At 45.5% G+C, this 24,558-nt stretch overlaps 1 protein-coding gene across 1 annotated transcript in view; it reads left to right on the top strand.

The window, feature by feature from the left end:
• CHD1 (chromodomain helicase DNA binding protein 1) overlaps positions 1-24,558 on the top strand; it is a 1,592,763-nt gene that overhangs the window by 107,430 nt on the left and 1,460,775 nt on the right. Inside the window, exon 7 of the mRNA XM_078675438.1 lies at positions 7,900-8,156. Coding sequence (XP_078531564.1) covers positions 7,900-8,156 — 257 coding nt within the window. The remainder of the gene's footprint in view (positions 1-7,899; positions 8,157-24,558) is intronic.

The raw sequence follows: 24,558 nt of genomic DNA, 5'->3' as shown, positions 1-24,558 counted from the left end.
AGGAGCGTCACAATTGTAGTGACTACAGGGCAAAAAAGTTAATTTGTCAGCAAGTGGACTGGTACATAGTCTATGACAGTTATAAATGAAACCATGTTAGGTTTTTGTAAAAGGCCCTCACTCACCACTAGTTGGTGACATGCTTCATCATTGGGCGCCACCGGGAGTGGCCGAATGCTACCCCAGTGTGCTACGACGCCAGAGATGCTGCGGAGCTGGTTTGTGAAAGTGAAGTGAAAGGTTAAAATGTCACAATCAGGTCAAAAAATGTTGTATTGGTTTGCCAATTGGACAGAATAAAAACAGTGAAGGATAAAGGACCAGAATTATAAGTCCAGGATTACCCTTAAGTGTGGTGATCAGGTCAACATGTTTCAGCCTATGTGATGTAATTAATCAGGCATTCGTCAGGATCAATGTGTGAGTGATTAGTGTTATGTAAGAACCCCGGCGGTATGGGCGCGCTAAGGCCCACCCTAACCTGGGGTTACTAGTGTGAAAAAATAAAAAGGTTTCTAAGATTCCAAAGTGTTGGAGTGTAACCGAGTTTATTAGTGGGTGCTAGAATTCAAACCGCCATGGGTCCCACCAAACAAAAGCTCCAGGAGGTGATGGCTGGGTATGCTAAGGACCACCCATCTGAAAATGGTTAAGACCAGTCAGATGAGGAAGGAGGGGAAGGGGATGACCTGGTAGATTAACCCCCTCCACTTCCAAGGGAGAAAAGGCTCCAAGTACACTTTACTCCAAGAGTAGACCTCTCCGTACCTAGATCCCACTCAGGTGGATCAGGTACCACTGAGGACATTAAAGACAGCCTCAATGAGGAGGACAGCCTTTTAGCAAGGCTGACAAAAAGACTGGATCTAGAGACCAGGTTGCTATCTCTAGAAAGAGAGAGAGTGGAGATGGACCTCACACCCATCAATGGCTGCAGCAATTTACTTAATAAGGATAAAGAGCAATCTTATGATCCTTATATACCCAAAGGGATTGTCCCTAAATATGAAGAGTGATGATATCACAAAATGGTACAGAGCCTTTGAGAGGGCCTGTGAAATGGGAAAAGTGAAGAAGTCACAGTGGGGGGCACTCCTTTGGGAACGGTTCTCTGGTAACTGCAGAGACAGACTCCTGACCCTTTCTAGGGCAGATGCTGGGTCTTATGACCTCATGAAGAGAACTCTGATTAACTGACTGAGTGCCTGCTTAGGCTGCTACCACCAGACATGTTTCTGGACCCCTGGGTCGAGTGCTGCTGCTCTTTGGGGCCTGAAACAATGCACATCCTGGGACGAGGTGCCACGCCTCCTCCCCCAGGATGGGCAGGGTTCACGAAGGAGAAGCTTCAAAGGCATGCCGCCTTTGTGAGCCTCTCCAGACCATTAGCTGCTTTTAGCAACTGGTCCCCACGGGTTCTACCCCTCACTTTGGGCGGGAGAACCCGTGGGAAAAACAAGTGAGGAGGAGAGGTGTGCCCACCTCTGCCAAATCCAACCCTAAGATGGGGTAGGCGAGGTGATGCACAACCTCGAGTCCCCGCCATCTTGAGGATGGGGGGACCAGCCAACCAGGGACTGGCTCCTGCCCCCCTTCCACTGGAACCTGGTAGAATAGGGAGTGTATCCACCCCAGGGAAGGGATCCATTGGTCCCTGCCCTTTACCTACCTGTAACACCCCTGAATTTAGTATTTATGGGGCACCCTGAACCTTCCTTCCACAGATCCAGAAACGACAAGAAAAGAAGATAAGAAGGACAAAGAGCCGTGCAGAGCTAACAAGAGGACGACACCCGCTGACTTGGCCCCAGTCCTACAGGCCTGTCTCCCCTCGAACCTGCTCCTACGAAATCCCGGGGTGTCCTGCAGCCAGCAGCTTCAAAAACCCTGGTGGACTTGCCTGCCTTCACTTCAAAGACTGTATCTCCAGTGAATACCAGACTTGTTCAAACTGCAGCCTCTGGTGCCAGCCAGAGACTCTGAATCCAGCCCACTCTGCAACTGCCGAACATGGCCCGCGCTGGAGTGGAAAAACACTACTAGGAGGTCTCCCCGGTGATCCTGACCCGAGATCCGGCAACCCCTGACCTGCCTCAAGACTACGCCTGCTGCCTCAATGCAGAGGATCCCCCCCCCTACTGCGACCACAGCGGGTAAGAAAATCCGACGTCCCAAGACACACCTGCACCCGACGCCCCACTGCCTTATGTGCCCAAACCAACCGTGCCTAACCAACCCACGACATCCCACTTACCCCTCGAAGTGGTGGTCGGACCCAGAAGATCCTCGTCCCCGAGCCTGCAGTGTTTGTCCCGGAGGTTCTCCATTGGAAACAACAGGGCACCTGACCTCAAAACAGCACCCTGCACCCGGCCGTCCTAGTGCCGCTGAGGGTGCACATTTGATGCTACTTTGGTTCCCAGCTTGCCCTGAGCTAAACCCTAGGAGCTTTGCTCCCACAACCTCGTGGCCTGCTTGCTAGCAGCCACAAACCGGGGCCCCCTATCCCTCATTGGATAACATTGGGCCTCAACACTCTGCACCCGGCTGCCCTAGTGCTGCTGAGGGTGCAACAACAGTGCATCCCACAGTAGATTACTTACCTGATAACCGTTAAGCTATTTTCCCTCCATAGGATAACATTGACACTTTTTTGCCAAAAAAATTCCACATGTGGAGTTTTAAAATCTAAAAATATTCCTTAAAAATCTCACAAATAACCAAAACGGGTTTACTCACCTGTTTGCAGGAAATGTCCCAGTGCTGGATCTAGGTATCCAGCACGGAGTTAGAAAAGTAACGTGAAAAGTACCTTACCTGCAATTTACTGTAAAAGCCTATTCATTTCAATGTACTGCTCCAAAAAAATTCTGTGTGGAGTTTGGAAATCTGAAAATATTCTTTAAAAATAGCACGAACAACCAAAATGTAATTTCTTACCTGTTTCCAGGAACTGTCCCAGTGCTAAATCTAGGTATCCAGCACGGAGTTAGAAAAGTAACAAGTAACTTACCTGTAATTCTGCTGGAGCAGTTTGAGGTCGGGACGAGCCGGTGGGGCTAGGGCCAAGGCAGTTGGTATCCTCTTCTTCTTTCTTCAGCACAGCTCTTCGGTCCTCCTTCTTCTTGCTTGTCTGAGGAGGCAAGGTTCGGGGTTGCCCCAAAATACTACATTTAGGTTGTTTCAGGTAGGAACAGGTTGGGACCAATGGGTCCCTTCCTTGGGGTGGTCACATCCCCTATTATGCCACCCTCCAGTGGGATGGGGGCATAAACCTCTCTGGTTGGCTTGGTTCCCCTAAGCTCAAGATGGCGGGGACTGAGTTGTGCTTCGCCTTGCTTCCTCCACCTGAGGGGTAGAGTTGGCAAAGGTGGACACACCTCTTCTCCTATCTTGGTTTTCCCAGCAATTCTCCCTCCGAAAGTGGGGGTTGGAATCGGTGGGGGCAAGTTGCTGGGAGCAGCAAATGGCTGGGTCAGCTCACAAAGGTGGCAAGCCTTTGGAGCTTCCCCTTCATGGACCCTACCCATCCTGGGGGAGGAGGCTTAACACCTCTGCCCAGGATGGTCTTTGTTCCAGGACCCAAGAGTGGGAGGCTCTCGACCCAGGGGTCCAGAAACATTTCTGGGGGTGGCAGCTGGCGTTTTTCAGGGGGCATCTTAAGATGGCATTTGGCATGAAATCCCACACTGGCATACATCGCTCCTGCACCCTCACCAGGGTTATAGTGCACCCAACTAGAGTGGTGTCTTACCTATCCCATTAGCAGTGTGTTGTAGGCGTGGCACACAGTTATGTGTGCCATGTCGACTCTTCTCTTCTCTGCACCAAAACACGCAGTGTGTAAAGGTACAGGGCCTCTGAGGGTGGCACAATATGTGCTGCAGTCTTTAGAGGCCTTCCCTGGTCACAGTGCCCTTGATACCCATGGTACCTTTTACAAGGGACTTACATGTGCCCAGAGAGCACACTTAGTAAAAGAGCATCAAACATCAGGCAAAAAGTGGGGTGTAACCATGCAAAAAGGGGGAACTTCTTCATTCAAAACACAAGTAGTTAAGGCCTGAATGGAAGGTCCCAAAAGAGTAATTCCACCACGGTTCCCACCTGAATCCTCATGAAATCTTAACATTGTCCTTGCATGACTCATGGCCCCTCCTTTTAAGCCCCTTCACACCTGCTCTCTTCAATTTCTCTCTTTGAAAGTGACATTTTTAGTTGCTATACCTCACTCAAATGTGTTAGTAAGTCATTGACTTTGGAAGAAGCCTTCTTCCAACTCCATAGAGACAGGGTGTTCCTCCACACCAAACCCAAATACTTGTTGGTGGACGGCCGCACATCGCTCTCTGCAGTGGTGGAATACACAAACCTTTCTAAAGGGCGGCCATTCATCGACCCGGTTCTACAGATAGTGCTCACAGCAGGCGCATCGCTCACCGGTTGGGGAGCTCATCTTCAAAAACATACCATTTAGGGCATGTGGACTATACAGCAAAAACAACTCACCATAAACCATCTGGAGCTGCTAGCAATTTATCTAGCATTCCAAGCTTTTCAGATACTTCTGTACAGACAACCTGACAGCAATGTACTACATACAATAAAGGGGGGGGGGGGAACACACTCTCTGCAGCTTTCACACCTAGCTCAAATCATATGGAGATGGGCCATACCTCAAAAAATATATCTCCGTGCAGAACATCTCCCAGAAGTAAACAATCAAATTGCGGATCTGCTCAGTCATCAAAGACAACAGATCCATGAATGGGAACTACACCCTCAAGTTCTTCTCCCATTTTTCCAAATGTGGGGCTACCCAGAGATGGATCTGTACGCCACACACCTCAAGGCAAAATTCTCAAACTTTGCGTCCAGGTATCCACACCCATTGTCCAGAGGCAATGTGCTGTGGATCATTCGGTCAGTTATATATATATATATATATATCTCAAAAATCTTTGTTGTGTCATCTCAGTTCCATATACAATTAGTCGTAGCATGAGTATATACAGTTTAGCATGGATCTTATACATCGTAGTAAGCTGAACATGTTGCAGAGGTACATAATATTGATTGCGTAGTTGTAGCCAGTATTACAGTACATTTTTAAAAAGGGGGAAGGGGTGATACCTTTCTTCTCTTGATTCATATATAAACTTTGTGTAAGTCAAGCTTCTGCCCAAGACTGTAATTCCGAAATATGGTTACGGACTGACCTCAGGTGATGGGATCTGCAAGGGAGGGTCACAAATATTTCCTCGGAATACGTTCCAGTTATTCCATATTCTGGTCCATTTCCTTGGGCAACCCCTGTGTGTGTAAATGGCCCTTTCGGCTACCATGGCATTGTCCATGTCTTGCTCCCATTGTGAGCGTGTGGGTGTTGTCCCGGAACCCCAGTTCCTGGCTATGTTCCGCTTAGCAATAGTCATCTCTAATGTAGCCCATTTTTTTAAGGCTAGGTTGAGATCAGTGGGTTGCCAAATATTAAGGAGGCAACATTTTGGGTCACAGGGGACTTCTGCTCCACCAACCTCTGAAATTTCTGCCATTACCCTTTCCCAGTAGTGTTGTATATTGGGGCATTCCCATATTATGTGGTAAAACGTTACAATTTGCTCACAGCCGCGCAAACAGAGTTGGTCCGGTGTGTGTCTGGTCAGTTATATTTGCTTATGCTTTTATTCCTCTCCCGCTAATTCCATAAGTGGTTCGGAAGCTCAAGCAACATTCACTCACAATGATCCTAGTTGCTCCCACATGAGCTCGACAACCCTGGTTCACAACCCTGTTGGAACTATCAGTAGTACCTCATCAAAAACGACCCCTCCCCCAACCTTCACACTCAGGACCATGGAGAGATAAGGAATCCAGATCCCAGTCAACTCAACCTTGCGATCTGGCACCTGAAATCCCATCAGGCTACATGAACGTCATTAAAGAGGCTACACGCCCCAACACAAGAGCATGCTACGCAGCAAAATGGAAACTATTTGTTATTTATTGTAATATTAATCAAATCAATCCGCTTGATGCTTCAATTCAGAACATTATTTGCGATCTGTTACACCTACAGCGGGCTAGCTTAGCATATACATCTATACGACTGCATCTTTCTGCAATAGCGGTTTACTTACAAAACAGACAACACTTGTCCTTGTTTTGTGTACCCGCTATCAAAGCCTTTATGGTTGGATTCAAGAGAATCATTCCTCCTAGACTTCCACCTTCTCAGGTGTGAAATCTTAATATAGTTCTTGCAATATTCATGGGCCGACCCTTTGAACCATTGCACAAATGTGAACTACAATTTCTCACTTGGAAAGTAGCCTTCCTCATAGCCATCACACCTCTTAGAAGAGTTGGTGAGCTCCAGGCACTAACCATACAAGAACCATTCTTACAAAGTTCACCAAAATAAATTGGTTCTTTGGACTAACCCCAAATTTTCATCTCAACCAGTCGGTTGAGTTACCCGTGTTCTTTCCTCACACATTAGATGTTAAGAGAGCATTACTTTATTACATTGAAAGAACTAAATATTTTAGGAAAACCAAACAACTTTTTGTTGCTTTTTCACCACCGCATAAAGGCAATCCTATATCAAAAGCAAGTATTGCACGGTGGATAGTTGAGTGCATACAAATATGCTACATTAAAGCTAAACGCACATTAACAATTCCCCCTAGAGCACACACTACACGCAAACTAGAGGCTTCCATGGCATTCTTAGGTAACATACCATTAGATGATATTTGCAACCTGCAACATGGTCTACACCACACACATTCACAAAACACTATTGTGTAGATGTGTTAGCGAAACAACAAGGTAGTGTGGGCCAAGCTGTTTTAAGAAAACTATTTCAGACTACTGCAACAGATACAAGTTAGCCACCGCTTGGGAGTAACTGCTGCATAGTCTATGCTAAATAATATGATCTACAGCTTATATGCCTTGATCGGAAAATGCTACTTAACCAGTATGCATCTGTTCTTGGCATATAGAGCTGTAGATCCATATGCGCCCACCCATCTCCCCTGATACCTTTATCTGTTGCAGCATCATCTTACTTAGATACACTATACATGGACATCTCTTTCTACTCTTACTAACTCCATCATTACCCTTACGGCAAAACAATCTGGGGATGGAGTCAGTGCCGATGCGCACTATCACCGAAAGGAGGAGTCCCCTACCTCGTGCCTGCAAAGACTTCTTCGAACAAAAGCAAAGTGCAAACATCTGGACCCAACACCAGATGGCGCTCTATGCTAAAGCATATGGATCTATAGCTCTATATGCCAAGAACAGATGCATACTCTGGAAGTAGCATTTTCCTTTTTATTCCCACCCAAACATGGATTTTCTGTTTAAAATCTACACCTGCAAAATCTCAATTTATTTTTTTGATTGCTATCTAGTTCGACAATCACCATCTATCCTTTTCCCAAATACTTTTTCTACCCGTCTGTAATCCGCTTTCTTTCAAGGGTTGAATAATACCCATAATGGCCATGGTGGCATTTATTAATTTCACAAAGCATGTCATGATTTTCAAATAAAGTATGTGGGGGAAAAAATGAAAAAATCTAACTGAATAGCTAGGTCGTTAGTTGCAGATTTCAGATAGTCTTAATACTTTCAGTATAGGCAAATTGTTATAAAATGTGGTGAATTTTGGGGAATGTTTGTAGGAGGGCGTGAACATGCATGGTAGAAGCTGCCTCATTTTCTTTGTATGACCGCCTGATTGTGGATATTAATCCTTTAATGTCTTCATGCATAGTTTTTGTAACATTGTGCTCAATCTGTCCTCTTGCTTTAAGACACTAATTATCCCTTATTAGTTTAAAGTGGATTTTTTCTGAATCTGTGCTACTTTTTATCCTTTAGAATTAAATCTAAACATTCGAAAGCATTTGGTCAGAAAAAGAATCAAATGGATTCATCAGATGAAGATGATGATGATTACGATAAGAGAATATCGCGTCGCCAAACAGCCTCTAATGTTTGCTACAAAGAAGATGAAGAGATGAAGACTGACTCTGATGACTTGCTGGTAGTTTGTGGAGCAGATGTTCCACAGCCTGATGAGGATGAGTTTGAAACAATTGAACGTGTTATGGAATCTCGCATTGGACGCAAAGGAGGTATTTTGTTATATATTTCCATTCAAACAGTACCAGAATCTCCCCCCTCAAAAAAAAAATTGTTTCAGATTTGAACCACTTGTTGAGTTAAACCTTGTAATTAGCTTAATTTTCGAAAGTGTGCCTAAACAAAGGTGTCAATGTGAACATAGTCTTTTTTGATATCAATTCTGTATGAACTCGTCTTCTGCTGCTTACTTAGTTTTTCAATCTCACATACTACCCTGTCTTTCTCAAGACCTTTCTGATGGATAATTGTATCTGTGGATTCCTCAACTTCTGAATATCCCAGGCACATGTTCGGATCCAGAGATTCCTCAATGGCTCTCCCACAATGGCCGGGGACACCAGCTATGTTGTGGCGCAGCATATTGCATCCCTTTTACATCACTGGAGTGATAAAGTGCCCCTGTCTGCATACTGACATCAGTTCCCTTTGTCTAGTTTTTGCGGTCTGAAGTCCTCAGGGTTCAGGGAAGTAGCTCCGCTACTCCACTTGAGATGCTAGTTGCTCCTTGAAGTGCTGGCTGTCCTCACATGCATTTGGAGGTAGAGCAGCTGCAGGACGAGTCGTCTTTGGTGCAATAGTCTGGATCAGCAAGCATCCCGGCAGGGTTGGCTCCAAGTCAGTTGCTGCTCCTCAATTCTTGCTCTTCGTGGCTCCTCTGACCTCCTTCTTAGGTCGACAGAAACTGCTCTCTGGTGCCAGGGGCACCTCTAAACACTAGATTTAGGGGCGTTAAGCTGTGTGAAGGGTGGTAGCCAATTTCCCATGGGATGTGGGCATAACCCTATCCAAGAGTTCCTAATTATGCCATCTCCAAGATGGGCAGATAAGATAGCTCACCTTATGGGTGTGACTGGCCACGCCTCCCTGTACAAATAATTTCCTGCCTGTCCTGGTGCCAAATGGACCCAGGGCAGGGAGTTGGCATTTCCCCCGTCTGGGGAAGCAGTGGTCACATATCAAAGGCAGCAGAGGCCTTTGAAGCCTCCTGCCTTGTTATGCTGATTACTTAGCCATCTTGCGTGGAGGAGGTGACAAGACCTCGGGCCAGAGCAGGCGTTTCTGCCTTCAGAGCATGGACACTCACCTGCAGGGGGTCAGAAACCTGTCTGTGGTGGCAGGCAGGTCAACGCCAGCCAGCACACTAGAGGCTGGTAGGTTTTCAGGGGACACTTCTAAGGTACCCTCTGGGTGCATGTATTAATACATCCACCACTAGAATCAGTGCGGGTTTATTAATACAAGGTGTTTGATAACAAATACCATATATTTCAGTGAAGCCATCATGAAGTTAGGGGACTCGTTTTTACCAGTGTCCACCACATGTACTTAAAATGTCTTCCCTGTTCACTTGGGATATCCAAGAATTGACTTAGACATCATAGAGACATTTTTGCTCATGCAGATATGCCCACACAAGTAGCACATATGCACCCTGCTTTGGGTCTGTTAGGCCTACTGTAGTGGTGGCTTACCTGTACTACATGAAGTGTCTGCAATCATATCTCACAGGGATATGTCGCAGCAAACACAACAAGCTGATGGGCGGAGTGCAGAAACTTTTGGACCACTCACCTCCAGTCAAAAGATCTGCGTTTAATCCACCATTTTTTAGCTCACTATGCCTCCCCAGTTTGGTCCCAGCCATATGCAGATCAGTCTTGACCCAGCTCCTCATGGGAACAGTCCGGCCCGAACTGCCATGCTAGGACCTCCCTGCACCGGAAACAAGCCTCCTGGGACCAGTTTCGAGGCATCACCCCTCATCAGTCACTCTAGCTTGAATCCAGTGTCACAGCAAGCAGGGATGTGTACCATGTTGTGTTTTCACTTGTATCTGCTCCAAGACACTCAGCTTGCAGTGGCAGTCCGCATGATTTAGGTGAGGGGTCCCTTAGGATGGCACACTACATCCTGCAGCCCCATATATTTCAGTGAAGCCATCATGAAGTTAGGGGACATGTTTTTACCAGTGTCCACCACATGTACTTAAAATGTCTTCCCTGTTCACTTGTGATATCCAAGAATTGACTTAGACATCATAGAGACATTTTTGTTCATGCAGATATGCCCACACAAGTAGCACATATGCACCCTGCTTTGGGTCTGTTAGGCCTACTGTAGTGGTGGCTTACCTGTACTACATGAAGTGTCTGCAATCATATCTCACAGGGATATGTCGCAGCAAACACAACAAGCTGATGGGCGGAGTACAGAAACTTTTGGACCACTCACCTCCAGTCAAAAGATCTGCGTTTAATCCACCATTGTTTAGCTCACTATGCCTCCCCAGTTTGGTCCCAGCCATATGCAGATCAGTCTTGACCCAGCTCCTCATGGGAACAGTCCGGCCCGAACTGCCATGCTAGGACCTCCCTGCACCAGAAACAAGCCTCCTGGGACCAGTTTCGAGGCATCACCCCTCATCAGTCACTCTAGCTTGAATCCAGTGTCACAGCAAGCAGGGATGTGTACCATGTTGTGTTTTCACTTGTATCTGCTCCAAGACACTCAGCTTGCAGTGGCAGTCTGCATGATTTAGGTGAGGGGTCCCTTAGGATGGCACACTACATCCTGCAGCCCCTAGGGACCCTCTTTCATACCCATGCCCTGGAAACTCGAGTTACCGTTTACTAGGGACTTAAAGGGGTGCTAAAGGTTTGGCCAATTGGGGGAACAATTGTACAGGCTATAATTCAAATCAGTTTCAAAAACAATAAACAAAGCATTGTCGAGAGCGTACATCACTCAATTCTCTTGGTAGAGACATGAAAACCCACAATAATCCCTTACGTCCCCCTAACCCCTGGAAACACAATGTTAACATTGATTTGTATGTGAGGGCCTATTCTGCCAAAACACTTCTATCTAGGGAATGCTTTGGTGAGGGGGGGTCAGTGTCTGCTAGGCGAAGGAGGTGAAGACATTGGGACAGGTGTGCTGTGAGAGTTTGTCAGCCTCTCCGTCCCCAATATAGACCATAGGCAAATCAGTCTGACCCTGTGCCTCATGGGAACAGTCCTGTCCAGAAACCGGTCCTAGGAAGCTTGATTCCGGTCCAGGGAAGGCATGGCTTGGCAGTTCGGGCTTGACTGTTCCCATGAGGCACAGGGTCAGACTGATTTGTATATGGCCATGTCTGAACTGGGGTGGCAGAGTGGGCTAAAGAACGGTGATGGATTAAACCCAGATCTGTTGACTGGGTGTGAGTGTTTGATTGGTTCAGATGCTCCGTCCATCACCACCTCCTTTTGTACCGCTTTGTTTGCCATAAGTTGGCAGGGTATGCTCAGACGTTGAGTCCCTTGCTCACTTTGCCACTGGATTCAAGCAAGCCTGGCTGAAGACGGCTGGAATGCCAGAAACCGGTCCTAGGAAGCTTGATGCCGGTCCAGGGAAGGCATGGCTTGGCAGTTCGGGCTGGACTGTTCCCATGAGGCACAGGGTCAGACTTGACAAAGGCAACCCACGCAGAAAAGGAAGATGGCTTCTTAACCAGACAGGTCTGATTGGCTGCTCCTTTTCAGGGGAGCAAGGGCCAGTCTGGAGCAACCAGACCAGCGGTGTAAATAATTAAAGGTTTCGTTGTCACAGAGGCCACTAGCCAACGGGCAAGTGACCGGACAGACGCGCTGAGCAGGAAAATGCAGAAGGACCCCACGCAGAACTCGTGGAGCGTGGATGGCTGATCTTCGGTGCAGTTCGTGCTCGGGGCTGGGGCTTCTCAATCCCCAATGCACAACTTCGTGGGTGCCTCAGAAGTTGCACGGAAAGCAATTCGCTGGCTTTCCAAGATGGCCGGTCCCACGTCTCGCATCGCCTCCACGGGTCACAGCTTTGCTGTGGCTGTGGATCGGGCTGAAGAAAGTCTGGAAGTCCGGGTCTTGTCAGGCTCTGTGCTCGGGCTCCGGCAGGAGCGTTGTCAAAGCAAACCGTTGATCGCTTGATGGTGCCTGCTTGTGTAGGGTGGTCACTCCTTGACCACAAGGGAGATTCTTCAGTCTTCTACGTCGAGTAGGATGTCGAAGGTCCAGAGTTTCGTTTCAGTCAGGATAAATCTAAAGTCTTGGGACTCAGCTCCTACCTATATACTAAATTTAGGGGCTGGATTACCTGCTAGGTCCCTCCTATGGGTGGGACCCAGGAAGGGGGTGGTTACACCCCTTTCCCTTTGTCCAGTTTCGCGCCAGAGCTGGGGCTGGAGTGCCCCAGCACCGGTTTGAACTGGACTATGCATGGGACACCTTGTGTGCCCCAGGAAGTGTCTCATTTCATTCAGCCCTCCCTGTCCCAATACACTATGGCCTGTCTGGGGTGGTGCTAGCACCTCCCAAGACAGGAAATCCATTGTCCAAGCCTCCTTCGCTGGAAGGACTCCCAGAAGCAGGAGGTCAGACTTGTGTCTGTGGCAGCAGCATCCATTTTGTGATGCTGAGGCTCTGGTTAACTTTAACCGGGATTGGTAGGTACAACATGTCTTCTCCCTCTAGAAGGGTGGAATGCTACCCCCTCGCCAGAACTGGCGAGGGGGTAGTATTCCAAAGCATATGACGCCTTACACGACATGTTTTGATAAAGCCAAACCAAAGTGAGCATTTAACCGCGAGGTTCATAATGCACTTAAGAGTATATGGTATGGCTATATCCTAGAACAGCTATAAGGACATGGTTCCAAAAGCTGCAGACAGGCTCAGCTCATGCTAGAGCACAATCTCACATAAAACCAAGCACTCTGCCTTCAGGATTGTTAAGGCCTGCCATAGGAGTGACTTATAGGTTTATATCTGTCTAGATATAAGGGTAGATATAGGAATACTATATCTAAGCAAGGGGTGATTACACGACCTTGCCCCAGCTGAGTGATCAGCCAGTTGTCAGTTTGGATGGCCAGCTAGGGGTGGCAAAAGATATGCTGCAGCCCCTGGTAGGCCTTGGGTGCACCTGTGCCCTCGGGTGCACCTGTGCCCTCGGTACCTATGGTACACTGTACAGGGACTCACAAGAGTGACCCAAATCCCAATTGTGATGTACCTAAAGTACATGGTGTGAATTTAGAGAGAGAACAGCAGGGCCGTGGGTCTGATTAGCAGGCCCACAGCCACATCTAAGTTGAAAACCAGTGAAGCAAAGAGCAAAAAGTGGGGTGACCATAGGAAAGCAGACCCTACTCTCCTACACCGGGCCTGCAGCCTCTTTGTGCATTCGAGATTCCAATTTACTTGCATTGTATGCCTGGCACTAATTTGCACCCTGCACCTAGCCACCCCTTTGCTGCTTGTGGAGTATGATTGGTGCTGCCTTGTGCCACTCCCGTTGCTACCTGCAACTAGAACCTCTTATGGGTGGCTCAGTCTTAATTAACTAACATTGGGCCCACTGACCTCTGCACCTGGCCGCCCCAGTGCCACTGGTGGTGCAGTACCTCCCTTGATCGACTGTTGCACAGTGTTGGTCTAAACCTATGAAGACTGGATTTGTAAGTAGAGTAATTACCTGTAAATGTGCATAACTGTATTCCTTCCATAGGATTGCATTTCTTCCTATTGCACTAAATGTCTATCTATTATAATTGCTAAGTTCTGTTACTGCTGATTTGACATCACAAAGTATTTTCAGTATACTATAAAGTATTTTTAGTGCTTTTGCAAACAAACATTACTGTACTTGCCTACAACTGAGTTCTCTTAGGTCTAGAAATAAAGCTAACAAAGTATATTTTTTTATGCAAAACAATTGGTCTTGGATTCAGTCTCTGAGTTTGTGTAATAATTTATTGCCTGAGTGTGTACAACAAATGCTTAACACAGCCCTCTTATAAGCCTGACTGCTCAAACACACTACCACAAAATAGAGTAAGGTATTATATACTTTAACCTCTGTTAAGCCTCTGGGGATCCCCTGGGCTCTGTGCACACTATACCATATCTTGGTATTTTATATACAGAGGCAGCTTACTACACACCTGAGTCCTTGGTGTTCATTTTTTTGTGGATAGAAACTCTGTCCTCATTTGTTCTGGTCTCCAGGCAGTCTTCCTCAGGTTTCTGGATGTCGCTGGCTACAGGACAGTCGTTGTCTTCTCGCAGTGGCTTGGAGATTGGAGTTGGACTGGTAGGGCTGGGGCGAAATCAGTCATTGTCTTCAGGCTTTTCTGCACGGTGTCTTCTTAGTCCTTCTTCTTAGTGTCAGGTGACTAGTTTCAAGGTCTGAGGGCGTCTCCTAAATACAAGATTTAGGAGGCGTTACCAGGTAGGGCCAATGGGCACCATACCTGGGGTGACTAAACTCTCTATTACGCCACCCTTCTGTGGGAGGGGGCATAGTCCTAGTCCTAATTGGAAGCACCCTCATCTTCAGGTGAAGGGGACTGAAATGTGTGCTTAAGTTTGCATCCTCCACTTGAGGGGTGGAATTGGCAAAGGTGGGCACACCTCCTAGTTTCTCTAAGTTTTCCCACCAGTTTTCTTGCCCACAGTGGGGGTGTAAACAGGGCATTGCCATCTGCTGCTATCAAAAGAGGCTGGGGGTCGCATTACATAGATGGCCTGCCTTTGAAGCTTCTACTTTGAGTACTGGGCCCATCTTGGAGGAGGAGAGGGGACACCTCCGCCCAGGATGTGCATTGTTTCCGGTCCCAGAAAGCAGAGTCTCTCCACCAAGGGCTCCAGAAACATGTCTGTGTGTGGCAGGCTGCCTAAAGCCAGTAAGTGACCACACCTGGGTCGGTAGGTTTTCAGGGGACACCGCTGAGGTGATCTCTGAGTTCATGTAATAAATCTCACACTGGCATCAGTGTAGATTTATTGCATAATCCTTGTGAGGGTGTCCTAGGGCCCTCTTCATCTCCCAGGACCTAGGTAAAAAGGGTACCATTTACTTCGGAGTTATAGGGGGCAGAAATACAAATTGTGAATAGATTTAGGGAAGAAGCACTGGCACAGGGGACCTGATTGGCAGGGACCCTATGCACTACATTCGAAACCACATCAATTTCCAGTCAGAAAGTGGGGGCTAACCATGTCAGAAGAGGCATTTTCTCACAGAATCTAAATTTTAAGAGTGAGATATTGGGAGTTATACGGCATACAATTGGGGGGATGGGGCTATTTGTTCACATTTGACAAGAATGTATGTCTGTGCAGAGTGCACGTGACTGAAGATTTGAATGATGGAGAGCTTGATTCATATGTGTTTAAAAAGTTGACCACTTCCTACTTATTCCCCCTAAAACAACTGTCTAAACAAGGAAAACAAACTAAGCAAGTGGATCGTAGTCCAGTGGAGTCTTTTCTCACAGTTGGCACCCAGTTAGGATGGAGTAGTTGGGAGTATGTGGTGTATCAGACATCCCCGTTTCCCCCACCCAACCCACCCTCTTGAGAGTTTGAAAAATATCATCACCGCCAGGCTAGTAACTAGTCACTCTCTTCCAGGGGATCCTCGTTAATAGTCATAAGCACTAAAGTATTCCCTCCCATGCGCAGGACCCTGGAAACACAATCATACAACCGGATCATTTCTAATACCATACAAGTTATGTTCAAAATATTCCCATTTCCGTTGTTTTAAGAAAAATTGACATGCCTTAATGCCATCCCTGTGTCTTATACTTGTATAAAGGGACTCAACATCCAGACATACCAACCAGCACTGTTCGTCCAACTTGACATTGGAAATTTTATGGATAAAGTCAGTGGTGTCTCTCACATAGGAAGATAATTCCTTTACAAATGGGAAGAGAAAATGGTCTATATAGATGCTTGTGTACTCAAAAAGGCTATCGATGGACGAAACTATAGGTCTCCCTGGTGGTCTAGACATACTCTTGTGCACTTTCGACAACAGATAAAAGGTCGGGGTTTGGGGATTTTCCTTGTGGAGATATCTTTCCTCGGCCCATGTTAGTAAACCTTTATCTCGACAGTGCTCCAATTGTTTGTAGTATTCCTCCCATAGATTAATTATGTACCGTTTATCTACTTGACAGTAACATGTTTCGTCCAAAAGTTGTCTCTTCGCCTCCTCTATATACATATCCCTTGGCATCAGCACAACATTCCCACCCTTATCTGAGGGTTTGATTATTATGTCACTGTTCTGTTGCAAATTCTTAATGGCAATCTTTTGTTCTTTGTTGACATTCCTACATACTGTTCGATTGTTTAGTAGTTTGTCAAAGTCTCCTTTGACCAGATCCCCAAAAACATCAATATTGTCTCTGGGTGTAATTGGCACAAATTTGGATTTTCTCCTGAAACTGGTCCCAACCGGGGCCCCTGTATCTGTGTCTATCAAATGTGCAATTTGTGTCCCATGTGTAGTATCAAAGATGTCCAATGTGTTAGGACAATCTCCTTGAGTCTGTTCAGTTTCTAGTGATATTAATCTCCTAAGAGTGGGAATGTCTCCTATTGCCAGTTCTCCTATATTCGGCTCCGTTCCCTCTCTGGTGTATTTTGTTGTATCCTTCCCGCATGTATTTTACATAGTTTTAATTTTCTTTAAAATTTATATAAATCCGCTCTCAGGTCAGCATAGTCAAAATTAGACTGGACAAAATGATAGTCCTAGTTGCAACACATTCATCTCATTCTCAGTTAATATTTTGTTAGTTAAATTAATTACCGTTAATTTCGAGGTGTTGTCCATCATAGTTGTCTTTTGTTCAGCTGGCCCCTTGTTCCCACGCCAGGCTTCTCTGTTAGTTTTTCCCCTGCTGTTCCTTTTGCGGTTGAGTCTTCGTTTCCTTGGGTTTTTGTTTTTGGACGTCCCCTGTTTGGGTGCTCTCTCGTTTTTTGAAGAATCAGTAGTTCCTTTGAAAAAACCTGTTGCGAATTCGTCATGGATGACCCGCTGGCAATAGAGTCGGTATCTGAGCTCAAATCCGTCACTTCTGTTTGGGATCCACTCTTTTGTTTGTCAAAGGTGGTCAGTGCTTGTTCTTTGAGTACATCCTTGCGTGGTTTGTCGTATTTCCTCGCAAAGGTTAGAATCTGCCCTGCAGCGTAATCCCTCTCATCTCGTGTGAATTTGCGTTGTTTTCTTTGCATAATTTCCTTTTCATATTTTTTTAGTCTTTCATCCATGGTCTTTAACATAGGTTCAATCTCATTTCGCTCTGGTTCTTTATCAAGGTCTGCCATAATGTCATTGATCTGTTGCATTATTTCATCGCGTTCTTCCCATGCATTTTCAATCAGTATTTCCATCATGCGCCTGGAGCAGGTATTGGTATTGTCTGTCCATTTCTGCAATACATGCGGTTTGGGTACTGCTGATGTTGAAATGATGAAAATTCGCAAGCCTCGTGGGATGCGATTCACTTCTATGTAGTTTTTCAGGGAAGTTGCCACCCACCACCGATTTATCTCTTTCCTTTTCAATCTCTCCAATGAATTTATTTTACTTCTCCAGCTTTGTGGCATATCGGGTTGAATCGTGACAGTTGTTCCCTGTGGTATAGCAGATTTTGTAGGTTGAAAAATAGTTTGAGCTGATTTTTCTCGTTCCTTTATCCGTTCACTCGACATTTTGGTTATGCCTTTTATCAAAGGGGTAGAAGAAACTTCAGTGCCGTATTCGGATGAACTTGCGTAATGCAGCTGTCAATTCTAGCCAACGCGCACTCTGATCAGGGAAAGATGCCGGTTCCTGTGCTATCCGCTTCCGTAACCCGGAAGCGTAGTCTCTTGTTTACTTTCCTCTCTTCGGGTCCGCTGGTACCGGTCCGACATCTCCGGGCGAAAGTTGCTGTGAACGGGCTCCCTTCTCCACACTCGACGACGGTTACTCGGACTGCAGATCTTCGAGAATTTGTATTCCTTTAGAAAAAAGGAAAAAGCTTACATCGGTTTCATTTTCCTGATCGGCGGGTGTCTCTTGTAAGGCACGGCAACCAAAGAAACAGTTCTTGGACGGAGAAGACACCCAGCCAGCGAGTGAGGGCTTTGTCAAGCGGACGCCGCCGCCGTTTAAATACAGAAACAGAATCCAGGTAAATGAATCCAAACAAGCCCGTAGTACATCCGAAAGGTCTTTTATTCGGCAAACACAAAAGTCGAGGGATAACGCGTTTCAAACAACAAGTTGTTCTTGGTCACATGACCCGCGTTAATCTCAACCCACTATTTAAAGGTATAGTCACACAAAATCATAAATATAGAAAACATTTCTCATTGTACGTTCAATAATGTTTGAAAAGCGTACTGGCTTCAATATCAGTTATTGTCACTGACAGAAATTCGTGCAATATATACATGTGTGATTGATGTGAAAAAAAAACATAATCTGAAAAAGTGCGTAGTAACACAACCAGCACTTTGTTTCAAAAACAGTCCGTTCAGCAGTGAGGTTTAACAGCAGTCCTTAATTTAGGTATAGTACCCTTATGGAACCCATTATGCTTTTTTCATGGACGATTTGCTGGTCCCTTCTCGCCACCAAGAGTAATGGCTACAGGATAGGGGAAAAAGGATTGCTTGCTGAAAGACACACTAAGGCTAGGGGGTGGTGAGGTGACATCCCACTGAGTGAATCTTTGCCAACTACAGAGGACACAGACGCTCCAGTCACTCACTCCTTCTTGGAAGGCCTTTTTGCCTCCTTCAGAAACTATCTTCAAACCCTCAAGAAAGACCTCTCTAGCAACATCAGGTAGATACACCAAGATATCGAGGGCCTAGTAGACAAGATTCTATGCCTTGGAAAACCATGAAGCAGCCAGAAACTAAGAGACTGCACAGCTCCAACAGGAAATTACATTGTATTTTATGATATCATGGGGAGTCTTTACAGCATTATTCAGCTCTAGTGTATGTAAGGCTTCATTTGCTTTTTTATTTTATATATATATATACACACATATATATATATATATATATATATATATATATATATATATATATATATATATATATATATATATATATATATATATATATATATATATATATATTCACTGAAAAAACCATAGGTTATAGACCATATATAGTTAGGAATTAGCATTTACAAAACCTTGAAAATTCACTGAAAAAACCATAGGTTATAGACCATATATAGTTAGGAATTAGCATTTAAAAAACCTTATTTTACTCACACAAAACCATTGAAATTCCATATATAGTTAGTTGCACGAACTATATATCGCGCACCCGCAATCCACTGCTGATCATGTCACATATTACATCATTCATGACATGGTCAGTGACATCACTGATGACATCACTGATGACATCTCAAATGACATCACTGATGACATCACTGATGACATCTCAAATGACATCACTGATGACATCACTGATGACAACATCCAGTGACTGTATGTTTCTGTAAAGTTAAAATATGTCTTACATATTGAAGAATGAGTGGATGTATAAGTGTCTGGATGAAGGATTTAGTAGGTGCGTGACTGACTGTATGAGTGAGTGATTAAATATGTCTCACTGAATGCATGGGTTAGTGACTAAACTGTCTTAATTTGTGCATCATTATGTCTGTTGTGATGTAAACTGCTGCATGTGTTGATCATTAGCTATACGAGAGGCTATATGTGTTATTAATTGGTTGCCCAAGTATTTCTATGGGAGATTGAGTTTGTGTGGGGGTGGCTGGAAGGTGTGTGACTCTGTGCATAGATGTGTGAGCAGTTTATTCACTAGGTGTATGAGTTCAAGAGTGCATGTGGAAACAGCTACATGGGCAGTTGACTGTGTGCATGAGTGTATTGATGAGTGAATGGATATCTCAATGCTACATGTCATACTAAATACATATGTAAAACACAGTACATGTGAGAGTTGGCATATATAAATAACTGTGCATGAGAGCCACTGAATGAGTGAGTGGTTGTATCGATCATTGTGAACTTGTATCAGGGATTGTATAAGAGAGTAAATATGTGTTAGTATATGTTTCAATAAGTAAGGTGTGTTTAACTGTATAGTTGAAGAAATGGAGGTGAGATTGTTTCTTTGCATGACTGACTGGGTGTGTGAGTAACTCCATGGATGAGTGGCAGTGTGTGAGTGTCTGTATACACTGAGTGTATCTAAGGTTATATTAGAGTCTGAAGAGGTTTATCGTATTAGCACAAGAATGATGTCAAATGAGATGTCATCAGTGATGTCATCAGTGATGTCATTTGAGATGTCATCAGTGATGTCATCAGTGATGTCAGTGACCATGTCATGAATGATGTAATATGTGACATGATCAGCAGTTGATTGCGGGTGCGCGATATATAGTTAGTGCAACTAACTATATATGGAATTTCAATGGTTTTGTGTGAGTAAAATAAGGTTTTTTAAATGCTAATTCCTAACTATATATGGTCTATAACCTATGGTTTTTTCAGTGAATTTTCAAGGTTTTGTAAATGCTAATTCCTAACTATATATGGTCTATAACCTATGTTTTTTTCAGTGAATTTCAATGGTTTTTTAATAGCAAATATCATAAGCTGTCGAATGTCAAGTACGTGGTAAGTGAAAACATTTTCGTGTTTATGCACACTGATCTGCTTTGAATGGTGCCCCCCCCCCCCCCTCATTTCTATTAGGAGTACTCTCTCTTTGCAGATAGTGAAAGGTAGTTAACGCAGGCCTTTGCCCCCGTTGTAATCCGTCGTGCCTGTTTCTCTCTCCATTTGATTGATTGTTATCCAAGTATTTACTGTTTTAGAATTAGTTCTCTTTGGTTCATTCTCCATTTACAAACAAACACAGAGTCGCAATACTCTGTTTAGTCTTTGCAGATAACGAAAAATCGTGTAAAAAAAAAAGAAAAGGAATCGAGCAAAATCAGTAGGCCACTAATGGGATCTCTTTTTGACCTCGCTAAAATAGAAACATTAGGAACAACCCCTCATGACAAATACAAAACTAGTGAGATGAACTGAACTCCACAAAATGATGGCTGCAAAACAGCTCGGCTCCGCCACCCACACCGCCCAAAATAACGATAAAGAACGGCTGCCATGATTGGTTGCGGAATGACCACGACGGAGCTACGAAATGGTGCTGCTCTCATGCTAACCCCATCTTCAGTCTGAAACATCCAGAAACACTGTAGACTACCAATTCGATCAGTTCCGGTAGCGCCCCAATGTAACCCGGTAGAGAAGAACTAGCCCTCCCCTCTTTGACTGATGGTTCTTGTTGCCTGTCCCTTCTGTTGTCATTTAACAGAACTATTTAGCCTGCTGAAAGGGGTTGTGTTCCGACCGCTGGTTGGTGGAGACATTTTGACTATATTCTGTACCTGCGTTGTCGCGTAATGCGTCATATGACGCGCCGCGTTAGCGCATCCGGAAGTCATCCGGGGCGCGCAGCGCGTAACGTAAGCATAACAAGTCATGTGACTTGTTAATAAAACTTTTCATTGGTTCATTTTACTTTTCTTATTGTAATGATGAAAGGCTTGGTCATATGAGCTAAAAATTACGCTTTTCATTACTTCCGAACATTATTTTTTCTTAAATATATGTTATAATGTTCCAGGCTAATGTACTTTCCCGGAAATTTTACAACTGTCCTGCAAGTAAAATATATTCTTTTTTCGAGAAAAAGAGCGTTTCTTCGTCCCATGACGGAGCCGTTGAGCAAAAGAGGGTCGACCTGCTGTCTTAGTCACCGATACGCCTGAATATGAGATTCTTATCGATCACTTTATGTTGCAGGAATAGAAAACACAACAGCCCTTGACCATTTATCTTTACTGCGTTCCTTCGTATTATACCTTTTACCCTTCATGTAATTGGTCTGATTTATTTCACTTGCCTTTTAATGATTCTAAAACAGTCACTATTATTAAAAACTTTACCAATGTATATACTACTACCATGTTTTCTTTTAAAAACCTTTATTGTGAAAATTTCATTATACAAATACGAGCCTATAACCACGTGGGCCTGCCACAGAGCAAACTGTAATCGTATATGATGAATAGACATTTACACTGTAGAGGAACGTAACGGGCGGGCCATTAGGTTGCAAGAACTAAGGTGTCTAACAGTTACGGAATCGGTGGACGTACATTTTATAATTAAAATACGACAGGGCCAGTTACAATAAAATTATCTAGATATACATTTGCGGGCAAGTACCATGGGTGACGTTAATTCGAACTTTCAACAGTACAGTAATCAATAACACATCAGAACTTAATATCAATAGGGATGTCGAAATATTCAATCAATTCTCGTCCCCGCCCGCCATGTGCTTCAAAACTGCATACGTATCTCGTGATTTCAAGGTTCTGCAACCAGTACACAACAAGGAGTTACGAGTCCCATTTATTCCGGCGCCATTTTGGGCGAGGACGGGCAGGTCCAGGATATAGTCAAAATGTCTCTACCAACCATCGACTATGATGATGTTCATATGCTGTATTTATTAGAGTAACACTCATCTGTCCACATGAAATTAATTTGCCACAATCTAAACATGTCATTTTAATCTTTCCAAAGTTCTTCTAAATATTTGGGACCGTTTCCCTTGCCTCTGAAGCTCTCAGTGCCACTTCTTTGATGAATGTACTAGCAGGTCAGGGGTTCTCCTCCAAATCTCTCTTTTATGCAGCACTATAATTAATTGGTGCCACCTCTCCATATGACGATGCATGGTATAGTTACCACAACTATATTTTTTTTCGGTTCCTCTGGAGAGTTCATCGTGGCAGATGAAGCGTGTAACGTACCGGGCATTTACCTTTTTTTGCATGTACAGGAAAGGAAAAAAAAATCGAGCGTCCGAGTTCTAAGGTGTCCCAGGGCCATTTTAGTGGACCAGGCCCAAATCCAAAGAACAGGCCGCCATTTTGAGAGTCCTCTTGCAGCCGCCTGTCGCTGTAGCATCAAGAGCAGCCGAAACTCAGCTGAATGGCAACTGAAACGGTAAAGGGGCGCCCCACTACAGCAGACGAGCCTCCACCTAGGAAGGCCCATTCACGCCGGCTCCCCCCCCCTTCGGGCACCCCACGCCGTTATTCGGAGCAGTATTGTAGGATGGCCACACCAGTGCCGCAACTTGCTAGACATCACCTCGGTGGTAACCGAATCTCAACGCCTTGTGGTGTCTTCTATTCAAAAAACATTGTTATGCTGCCTTCGACCTATTCGCCGCAAGTGCGCACACAACTTAACTGCATAGCTTGCTAGACACCACCTCGGTGCCATCCGGATCTTGGAATGTCAGCACCTTTTGGTGTCTTCTCTTCAGAAAATATTGTTGCGCTGCCTTTGGCCCCATTCGCACATCAGTCCGCTACTGACGCCATCTCACAGGCTAATGGGGCGCCCCACGCCGACTTTCAGCATTGTAGAATGACCACACCAGTACAGCAACTTGCTAGACATCACCTCGGTGCCATCCGGATCTCGGCGCCCCACTGCAGATGAAGTGCCTCTCAACTATGAAACCACCACGGTGACATCCGGATCTTGGCGCGTTGTGCTGCCTTCGGCCTATTCGCACATCGGTCCGCTACTGACGCCATCTCACAGGCTAATGGGGCGACCCACGCCGAGTTTCAGCATTGTAGGATGACCACACCAGTACAGCAACTTGCTAGACATCACCTCGGTGCCATCCGAATCTTGGCATCTCAACGCCTAGTGGTATCTTCCATACAAAAAATATTGTTACGCTGCCTTTGGCCCCATTCGCACATCAGTCCGCAACTTAGACATCACCTCAGTGCCATCCGGATCTTGGCATCTCAGCGCCTTGTGGTGTCAGTCAGAAAATATTGTTGCGCTGCCTTTGGCCCCATTCGCACATCGGTCCGCTACTGACGCCATCTCACAGGCCAACGGGGCGCCCCACGCCGACTTTCAGCATTGTAGGATGGCCACACCAGTGCACCTTACTAGACACCACCTCGGTGCCATCCGGATCTTGGCGCGTTGTGCTGCCTTCGGCCTATTCGCACATCGGTCCGCTACTGACGCCATCTCACAGGCCAACGGGGCGCCCCACGCCGACTTTCAGCATTGTTGGATGGCCACACCAGTGCGGCAACTTACTAGACACCACCTCGGTGCCATCCGGATCTTGGCGCGTTGTGCTGCCTTCGGCCTATTCGCACATCGGTCCGCTACTGACGCAAACTCACAGGCCAACGGGGCGCCCCACGCCGACTTTCAGCATTGTAGGATGGCCACACCAGTGCTGCAACTTGCTGGACACCACCTCGGTGCCATCCGGATCTTGGCGCGTTGTATTGCCTTCGGCCTATTCGCACATCGGTCCGCTACTGACGCCGCCTCACGTGCCAACGTATTTTCTCCGCATTTTATACCCTATGCCGCATAACAGGTCATGTGACTTGTTTATAAAACTTTTCATTGGTTCATTTTACTTTTGGTTTCCTAATGATGGAAGGCTTGATCATATGACC

This window comes from Lissotriton helveticus, chromosome 2_1, assembly GCF_964261635.1.
Source record: "Lissotriton helveticus chromosome 2_1, aLisHel1.1, whole genome shotgun sequence".
NCBI classification, from domain to species: domain Eukaryota; kingdom Metazoa; phylum Chordata; class Amphibia; order Caudata; family Salamandridae; genus Lissotriton; species Lissotriton helveticus.
The sequence above is the reverse complement of the archived record's forward strand: the minus strand, read 5'-3'. Positions and strand labels throughout refer to the sequence as shown.